This window comes from Fistularia commersonii, chromosome 21, assembly GCF_037954325.1.
Source record: "Fistularia commersonii isolate RoL2024-O1a breed Wild chromosome 21, RoL_Fcom_v1.0, whole genome shotgun sequence".
NCBI classification, from domain to species: Eukaryota; Metazoa; Chordata; class Actinopteri; order Syngnathiformes; family Fistulariidae; genus Fistularia; species Fistularia commersonii.
The window spans coordinates 16,348,616-16,358,615 of record NC_141304.1 but is presented as its reverse complement, the minus strand read 5'-3'; the positions used below and the strand labels follow the sequence as shown (position 1 = coordinate 16,358,615).

The following is a 10,000-nucleotide window of genomic DNA, read 5'->3' as shown; positions in this document are numbered from 1 at the left end:
GCGCAGGGCTGAGCACCATGACTAACACACCAGCGTGTGTGTGAGTGTGTGAGTGTGTGTGAGTGTGTGTGAGTGTGTGTGAGTTTCTCCTCCCTCCCCGGCTGTAATGCACGCTCTCCGTATTTAAATAAATATTCGTCAGCCGCCCCGGTTAAAGAGGAGGTCAATGTGGCCGGCGGAGGGAGACACAATGGCGGCGTAGCGGGAGGACGGCGAAGGGGCCGGGGGGGCCGGAGGCGGTCCCGAGGGGCCTGTTTGGCGGCCGAGGGCCCTCGGGGGCCCCGGTGGAGACCTCCATTAGCCGAACGATCTGAGCCCGGGGGAGTCGGGGCTTCCGCACGGGGGCCGGTCTGTTTAGCAGCGGCGTGTCCGCATTGGCGGCCGCATTGATCGGGTGCGGCGCGGCGGCCGTAGGAGAGCTCTTTGGCGCTGAATAGGCCGGGCGGCGGCGTATCGACGGGCTGGAGTGGAGCGGCAGAGAGGCCCCGCACCCCCGTTTGTCAGACGCTAAAGACGGACAGATCTTCAATACCTACACCCCACGGCTGCCTTAAGGCATGTTTAAGCCGTGTGTGTGTGTGTGTGTGTGTGTGTGTGTGTGTGTGTGCCCGCATGACCACGTCCATACATATGGCTATGTGTGTGTGTGTGTGCGTGCATGTGCGAGCGCGTAATGATTTGTGTCTTACAAAATCTAATCCTCTTTGCTTTTCTGCCCTCGTCCCCTCAGATGGACTGATCTGCTGTGACTGTCTGGGAAAAAATGAAAGGGGGAGTAGAAGGGGTGGAGGTGAGGGGGGGGAGGTGGGGGGTGGAAAGGAAAATGCTAGAAAACAAACACACTTCCCAGGCTCCAATTAGCTGCCTCCGACTGCCGGTAGGGCCGCGGCCCTCCCTCCGCCGCCCGCGTCCTCTGATGTCTGCACACACACTAGGCCACGCATTAATGAGAGCACTTAAAAATCACCAGCATAAAGGTGGCCGGGGGGGCCGAGGGGAGGGGCACCCAAAAAGATGGGGGGGGGGTGACCGCTCTACTGTGCATGCGCACACACACACACACACACACACACATACTGTATGTTTCCAGTGCACTCTGAAAGGACAAGTGTGTGAAGCGCAGGGCACTTCCCTCTAATGTGTGTGTCTGTGTGCATCCCTGGTGTGAGTGTGTGTGTGTGTGTGTGTGTGTGTGTGTGTTTGGTGGTTGCCGTGTTTGCACAATAACAGACGCCGTGCTCCCAAACACGTCCCTTTGAGGCTCTTTGTGCGGCGCCCATCAATTCTTAATGGGGTAATTACACGCCGCCGCTCCCTTTGTGTACAAACACACAAACCACAAACAGGACGCAGGCGCGGGGACGCCTCGGCCCCCGGGGGCCGCGCAGATCGGTGGCGGCGTTCCCCCTTGCCTGCGCCGCACCCCAAATTTAGCAAACGATAACAGGTGTGTGACCCCCCCCCCCCCACACACACACACACACAGACTCAGCAGCCATGAGTCAGGTGATATAATGTGGCAGCAGAGCAGATTCCCTAATCAGAGAAGAATGTGTCCACACCATCCCCAGTTTTCCACTGCAGTCAGACACACACACACACACACACACACACACACACACACACACACGCGCTCTCTCCTCGGGCCTGTTTCCTGCCCGGGGGTCTTCCTCTCACCGTGAAGAGTGGAGGGAAGGGAACCCTCGGTCGTCCACATCCCTTTCCCTCGCCACATCCTCTCCGCCGTGGCTTTTCCTCTCCGTGCTTCCGCTGAGGTCGGCCCAGGCGGGCGCTCTGCCGCCTCCGGCCCGTCTGGTCCCGCCCGGTCCCGTCCGGTCCCGGAGCCTCTCCGGCCCGTGACTCAGCGGATGAGTCACGCCGGTCCGGGCGAGCCGCTGAGGAAACGCCGGTGAATTCGGCCTCCTTCTTCTCCTTTTCCTTCTCCTTCTCTTTCTCGGTCTCCTCCTCCCGTTCTTCCCCGGCCGGCTCGGGAAAACACACATGTAGCTTCGCAGGGGGAGGAAAAAATTAATGGAAGTCTTTGTGTGTCTGCGGAGCAACTTTAAACAAACCGAGATCCAAGTTTAAAAAAATTCCCATTCAAATACTTTAACCTTGAAATCTCCCCTCGCCGAGGCTCCGGCTCCCTCCTCTTTTTTTTTTCATCTGTTAAATGTTTGAGTGTTTGATAGTTTGAGGTCTATAGCAGAACCCGCCCGGGAATTAATGTCATTCATATGCCCTGCGGAAATTACTTTTGAAATGCATATAATCTAAAACATGCAAATGAGGCTGACTTTGTGCACCCTGTTTAATATGAATTATCATTTTCTGAATACCTATTATTACTGCGTACATTTCTCCAATTATATTGTTCTTTTTTTTTTTGTGTGTGTCACTTTTGGATATGGACGCGGGCGTGCACGTCAGGAGCACCAAAACCGAGCACATGCGCGCGCACACACACACACACACACACACACACACACAGAGGCTGAGGCGCACCCCCAGCCGCGGACAAACGCTGAAAACACACATATAGTGGGATGTCTTTGTGGCGGGGGTATGTTAATGAGGAGTAATAAGGATGGTAATGACCGACTCCACTTCTCTCTCGCTCTCTATCTCTTCCTCTGTCTTTGTTACTCTCGCATGTGCAACAATCCAAGAGGCGCCTAATTTTTATTTATGCATGCATTTATAAATATAACGTAAACGTGCAGAAAAAAGTCCTGAACCAGCAGATGAGGCCGAGGCTGAGGATGTGGATGAGGATGAGGATGAAGCTGAGGATGAGGATGAGGATGAGGATGAGGAAGAGGAGGGTACAAGTGTTGCTCATCCAGATTTCATGAGGCGGCTGAAATATTCATGTGTTTTAAAAGGGATGGTTGCGCGGCGGGTTTGTCTGGGCCTCCTCTGCTCCGCAGATCCAGCCCCGTTGTTCTCGTCCTCCACTTGTTCTCCAACTCTTCCTCCTAAACTGAATTGAAGGCGTCCCTTTTTCAAACGAATTACTCTATTAATTTATTTATACTGTGCCATAAATTATTCTATTAATATTAGCATGTTCCAAATTAGCACGACTTCTCTCCGTGTTCCTTCCTCTCCTATTAATTAGCCTGCTTGTCACTATAACAAAGATTTTTCTTTCTGTGATAAATTATAAAGAAGACATTTTTTAATACAATGAGAGGCGGCCGAGAGGCGATGAATATTTCAGCGCCGGCGTGTAAGACAAGAGTCAGAGGCAGAGAGAAAACCAACAATCACGGCCGGCGTGCCGCAGATGGCGGCGTACGGCCCTGTTGATTTTTATTTTTTTGTTTTTTTGCGGGGCGGGGGCGGCGGCGGGGCGGGGGGCCCGGCCGGTCCCCGCCGCTCAGGGACGTCTTTCGGGCAGGATGTGAATTAATTACCTCGGCTAACGGCTCGGGACGAGTTCAAAAGTAGTGAAATTCAATTAATTTGAAAAGTGGACATGCTATCGTTTTCTCTTCATGTCTCCTTTAAAGTCTGGCCTGTTTTTACTGCGGACTTATTCAATTATATTTGATTAAACCCGCTCTGATCCAATCTATTAATTAACTAGGAAATGCAAAGTGGCCAACTTGAAAGCCCGTCTATAATATAATATCATGTCCACTTTGATATTTATTTATTTATATTCAGTTTGTTTCACGCCGCCGTTCCTCTCTGCCATGTGAGAGTCGCCGCTGCCGCCGCCGCCGCCGGTTTTCAGGTAATAGTCCATCTCCGCGCTTCATCTCCTCATGCCGTTCTTGATGGTGGTGGTGTGTGTGTGTGTGTGTGTGTGTGTGTGTGTGTGTGTGTGTGAGGTGTGGGGGGGGCTGTCGCCGAGGAAACGGGGCTTTTTTTCTCCCTCCGTCTGCTCGCCGCTTTCGGGGTAAAACTGTCTCTGCAGACACCTGACGCTCAAACCCTTCTCTGCCAGCCGCTGTATTTCCTCTGACTAAGCGCCCCCCTCCACACACACACACACACACACACACACACACACACACACACACACACAACCCCCCCGGATGAAGGTCATTCTCATAAAGAGCTCTCATAGGACGCCGCTGCTAATTGCAAAGCTGGTCAGATCCAAATAAAGACACGGCACCGCCTTCCTCAGAGCTCCTCTTCTGCCCCCCCCCCCCCCGCCCCCCCCCCCATGATCACAGGATGATTTCCAACTGGCACATGTGAGCGTGCACGTGGCGTGCACACGCGCAGGCCGTACCTCCAGGAATGTAGAACCCGTGATTCCGGGCTCAGATAAATGAGGTGTGCATGAAGCCCACTCCCTCTGCAAATATTTGTGTGTATGCCGCATACGTGTGTGTGTGTGTGTGTGTGTGTGTGTGTGTGTGTGTGTGTGTGTGTGTGTGCGCTCACCTTTGTGTCTGCCTGCAGTGTTTTGAGCAGACGGCAGTCTGCAGGCTGGTAAATCACTTACTGCACTCCAAAGGAAGGGTCGAGGAGTGTGTGTTTGCCCCGGTCACACACACACGCGGGCCGATCTCATCGGTGGGGAATGCGCGGTGTGTTTACCTATGGCTCCAGAACCCACCTGACCCGGGGAGACTAATCTTTATGGGCTCTGTAAACAGGGACTTTGTCTTCACAAAACGGCAGGCGGGCAGAAACGCACGCGCACACACATGCGCATGCACGTGCGCGTCAGCGGGCCACGGGGAGGCCAACGTGAGGAGCCCCCCGTGTTTCCACGCCGGCGGCCTCCTGTCACACTCGCGGCCGGCCGGACGGCTTCAGAGAGCCGGACGGAGTGTGTGTTGGCCCGCATCTCGCCGACTATCTGTCTGCGGGATAATGGAGTTCACCTGTTAGCACTGGAGCGGCGCCAGGGCAACCGCAGACATCAAGCATTAGCCCATCGCAGTTAGCCAACCTGTTAGCGCTGGCAGGTGGCCAGGGTAGCCCGGAGCGACGCTGTTAGCCGCTAGCTGCGGCGCCGTGCCGAAGACTACCGGTGTGCCGCGGTCGGAGCTCGCCGTGCAAACGCCGGCTCGCCCGGAGCTCCAGACGGACGCTGAGGAAGCTTCTAGAGCCGGACAGCGGGATGATGTATTTTATTTTTGCAGAATATCTGTGTGTGTGTGTGTGTGTGTGTGTGTGTGTGTGCGAGAGAGAGAGGGAGAGCGAGCGACGCAGGGAAAGTCTGTGTTATTGCTCTCCTCTGACCTCATTCTCTTTTATTGAAGCTACTACACGTCAGCTCAGAAATGCCACGCATATATCCCCCTTATCCCTGCGCCGCCGGGCTGCAGGCCGCCGGCCACCGGCCGCACCGCCTCTTTCAGGAGGAAACCACATATCGACACGGGAAAAGGACTTATTAGCTGTAATACCTGTGTGATTTAAGGAGGCCGAACGCGGAGTTTTGTGGAATTTAGATGGAAGTCTGCGGCGCTGCTTCCTAATGGAGGCGACCTGACGGGCCTCCTTTGGGAGGAAATATAGGTCGTCTGTTCAGGTGCTGAGAATCCTGCTCTGTGTGTGCGTGTGTGTGTGTGTGTGAGTGTGTGTGTGTGTGTGTGTGTGGTGCCTTTTGTTTGGGGTGAAGATCTTGGGATGTGACTAATGGAGATGTCAGCCCTGATCGCTGGGTTGTGCCTGTTTATTCAGTCACAGAAACGCTGCCAGCCGCTGGCAGCCGAATGTATGTGTGTGTGTGTGTGTGACTGTGTGTGTGTTACTTGGTTAATATTTGTCTGGGTATGTTTGCGCTCGTCTCCGTGACAAAACACTGAAACAGGAGAAGGTGTTCCTGAATGCTTGTCGGCGGACGCGTCGGCCCGGCGCAGCAGTGATTTGGGCGGCGCTGCGCAGGAAGTAGCCCGAGCCGAGTTTCACGCCTGCGCGCCGCCATCCGAGGGTTCTCCAAATTCTGTTTCCTGATTACAAAACAGGTGAGAGCGGCGGCTCGTCAGATGCCTCCCCCCCGGCGGAGCGTGCCTCTTGCTCAGGAATATTGCTTGAACTATCAGAGATGCCAGCGAGAACCTCCGCGGGTTCTATTTTAGGGGAGGACTTTCATGTTTTCCAGGGTTGAAGCTGCCACTAGTTACTAGGCACAACCAGAGGCAGCAGGAGGAAGGCACATCATTCAAGAGTCACATGAAAGTGGATATAGATGGGGTGTAGATACTGGTACAGACATTTTCCCTCCTCCTCCTCCTTTCTCTCCCTCCCACTCTTATTCCCTCAGTTCTTTGCCTAATAAGCAACGTTCCTGCGAGCTGATGCAAGGCGGAGGAAACAGAACAGGCGTTCTGGGACCGCTGGAAATATTCCCACATGAGGCCTAACATGATAAAGACTTATTATCTCACTAAGCTGCTGTAAACACAGATGCGCACATATACGTGCAAACTGTACACACACACACACACACACACACACACACACACACCTCCCTCCCGCAAACAAACACACACAGGGAGCGAAGCCGCTCTGGCAGCCGGGTCCTGACGAGCAGTGACCAGGAGGAATCTGACAGAGCCAATCCCTCCAACAAAAGCCGAGGGTCAGCGGTGGCGAGCCGGCCCACCGGGCGTCTCCCCCGCCGCCGGCCGAGCCCCGTGCGCCCCGTGCGCCCCGTGCGTCCCGTGCGCCCCGGCTCCGGGAAGGAGCGCCGTGCTTTTCGGGGAACTTCCGAGCGCCGTGCGTGTCGAGGCAGGATCGTCTCCGCTCATCAATCAGGAGCCGCGCCGCCAAACGCAGGCGGCAATGATCGCTGTGAGCTGATCCATGACAGTACAAAGGGAGGTGTCGGCCTCCGAGATGCACGCACACACACACACACACACACGCACACACACACACTCCGGGAGTCATGGGGAACATGTTGAGTCCCATTTGCCCTCCTCTCTCCTCCATCCCAATTAAACGGCAGAGGAGGCCTTTTATTTCCTTCTCCTCCAAACTCCTTCTTTATCTGTGTGATCTGCGCTGGCTGTCCCCCCGGGCCGCTGGGAACGTTTCCCCCCACACACTCTCAGGTCAGGGGTTCAGCGGGGGGGTCTGAGCATGTAGGGAGGCGGAGAGGCACGGGAGGAGCGAGCGGCTGGTTGGGGCAGGTCCTCGCCCGGGCAACTCCTTTGCACCGCCTGAAACACTTGTGTTTGTGCGCGTGCGTGCATGGGTGTGTGTGTGTGTGTGTGTGTGTGTGTGTGTGTGTGTGTGCGCGTATCATCAGTCTAATCAGAGACTTCAGGGTAGATTTATGCCCCTGCCTTCTTCCCGACCTCCATTACACCAGCTTATATACACCCATTACAGGATATGACAGAGCACACACCCTTTGGAGGAGCATACCTCAGAGTGTGTGTGTGTGTGTGTGTGTGTGTGTGTGTGTCACGTCTTTACACACCCCTCTCTTTCCCATTAGGTCCTTGTCCACCTGCGAGCTCCGTCTCCCCCGTCCGCGGCCGTCCTCCCCCCGCCCTCTCGTGCTAATAAGGTCAATGAGGAAGTGTTAATGTCACATGGGCGTGCAGAGCGGCGTGCAGAATGGCGTGCTGAGCGGCGTGCGGGCTGTTCTGGCAGAGCGGCGTGTAGAGCGTTGTTGTAGAGCACAGTGCACAGCGTTCTGGCAGAGCGGCGTGCAGGGTGTTGAGCGTCATGGGCCGCATAGCCCTCCAGTAAATCATGTTTCTGGAGGAACGCGGCCCGGCGCCGTCAGCGGACGGCGGCGGTGGCGGCTTGTTCAAGCGGCGCCTCGTAATGTCACCTCGGGGAGTAGATTGAGCACACGGGGTCTGGACGGGGGGGGTGGAGATTAAGTGACTAGCTTTAAATGTCACAATAACGTTCTGCTTCTCAGCCCCAACCTTGCAGGTGGGCGGGGGTGGGGGTGGGGGGGGGGGGGGGCTGCAGACCAATGTGTTGTTTTCACTGGCTGAGCCAATCACAGAGGAGACGCCAACACCTGAGAGAGGCCCCGCCCACTCTCGTCTGTGGCCCCCCCTCTAAGAAAGAAAAGCAGTTTCCACAAAGTCACAAAGACCACGTGTCCAAAGGGGGGTCAAAGGTCAGGAATCCCTCCGACACAGTGAGATATTACCGTTTGCGCCCCCAAACTTTTTGGGAGTTGACCCTCTAACTAGCACACCTGCACACACTTGTATCCTGCACGAACCCCCCCCCCCCCCCCCCCCCCCCAGCCCGCCAGCATTTGGCAGCATTCCATAACAGAGCCATTAGCGCCCGCTCACACCCTCACCTGCTGTCAGCCTCAGATTAAAAACACACACACACACACACACACACACACACACACACACACTGGTTCACCTGCACTTGCCTCAGAGGAACAGAAAAGTTGGATTCTTTCATGAAATGTCTTTTATTGTTTCCACCGGCGGCACGGGTTGTGCTCCTCTGAAAAGACACACACGTGCACGCGCGCGGTCCCGCCGAGAGAGTGTGGCTGGCGTTTTGTGCGCCCGCGCCGGGTTGCCGAAATAAAGGCAGGAGAAGTTCCTGTCTGAAAGCGCGGCTGTGTTAATTTCTAAAAGCGGATGAGGCAGGCAGAGGAGATTGAGCTCGTCATTAGCAGTTCACAGCCCGCCGGCTCCAAGGAGGCTTTGGTTTGTTTTCCATTAGCCTGCTTCGTGCACGCATGTGTGTGTGTGTGTGTGTGTGTCTCTCCACACGCGTCTGTGTCTCGGCTCTCCCACGCTCCGGCTCCTAACGATGGCAAATGTGCCTGTGTGTTTGCGAGGCCTTGTTTCTCAAAAACAACAACACATCCAGGAACGGCGCGTTTTGTCTGGTTTTGCGGAGGAACACGCTCTAATTAGAGAGGCCCTATGAAGGTGCATCAAACGCAGCCCTCTCAAAGAGCGACCTGCTCCCGGGTACACACAGCGCACACATGCCACCTCGGATTATTGCAGAAATGTGTGTTTTATTTAACTATATAGTCGAGAATTAACGGCCTTGTCACCTTGCATTTGCTGCATGTCTGATCCTAATCCACATCTGCATGCACACAAAAAGTCTGCTTCAGGTGTCGCTTTGTGGCCACATGGGCGCGTTGGCGCGCACGGTTCACGGCCAAAAGCCCCCTTTTCAGAGCCTGCGCGCGCACACGCACACGCACGCACACACACACACACACACACACACACACACTCACACACACACTGGGGCAGACAATTCCATCCTCTATCTCTGCGTGTGTTTACTTCTGTTTCCAATCTGTGTTTGTTCAGTCAGACGGGAGCCCGGGTCACGTGTGTTGATGTTCCGTGTTGCCCCTCCCCCGCCCAGGTGCCCGTGATGATGGTGGAATCAGCCTCTGAGACCATTCGAACCACGCCGTCCAGCCAGAATGGAGTCAGCAGCCTCAGTAGCCAGTCAGACGGGGGCGGGGGCAGGGAGGGCGGCTCCAACGGGGACGCCAACGGAGAGATCAGCCCCGTCGACCTACTGCACCTGCAGCAGCAACAGGTGTGTGCGCCTGTGTGTGTGTTTGTGTGTGTGTGTGTGTGTGTGTGTGTGTGTCTGCCCTCGCGTTCAACTGCGCCTGCCCTCGTGGGACTCGTTCGGTGGCTCCTTTTTTTTTTCCCAGTTTTGCAACCCGTCAAAGTGTTGCGCGGCACAGTTCCCTTCAACGGCGTGTTCACGGCGTGCGGTTACATAACACCCCTGCGTGGCGGCCCGCACACTCTAGGCTCCGCCTCCTTGGAGGTGAGAAGCTCCGAGCGCCGTCGGCCCGCAGGCGACTCAGGAAGCCATTTTGTCCTCTGCTTGGAGTCAGACCTTCAGCCTCTGGAGCTGAGGTGTGAGGGGACGCTCTCCTGACCCCCCTCTCACACACACACACACACACACGTACTCACGGTTCTGTGTGTGTGTGTGTGTGTGTCTGTGTGTGTGTGTGTGTGTGTGTATGATGCATCATTACCCAGAGGCTCCATCACTGCTACTTATCTTACCCCCACTCTGCGTCACTGTGTAACAC

At 55.5% G+C, this 10,000-nt stretch overlaps 1 protein-coding gene across 2 annotated transcripts in view; it reads left to right on the top strand.

Annotated features, from left to right (window-relative positions):
- Positions 1–10,000, top strand: part of foxp4 (forkhead box P4) — a 75,958-nt gene that overhangs the window by 19,824 nt on the left and 46,134 nt on the right. For both annotated transcript variants that reach the window (XM_086168656.1, XM_086168655.1), the window contains exon 2: positions 9,307–9,486. In XM_086168656.1, the coding sequence (XP_086024782.1) occupies positions 9,316–9,486 (171 nt within the window). In that variant the 5' untranslated portion in view covers positions 9,307–9,315. The remainder of the gene's footprint in view (positions 1–9,306; positions 9,487–10,000) is intronic.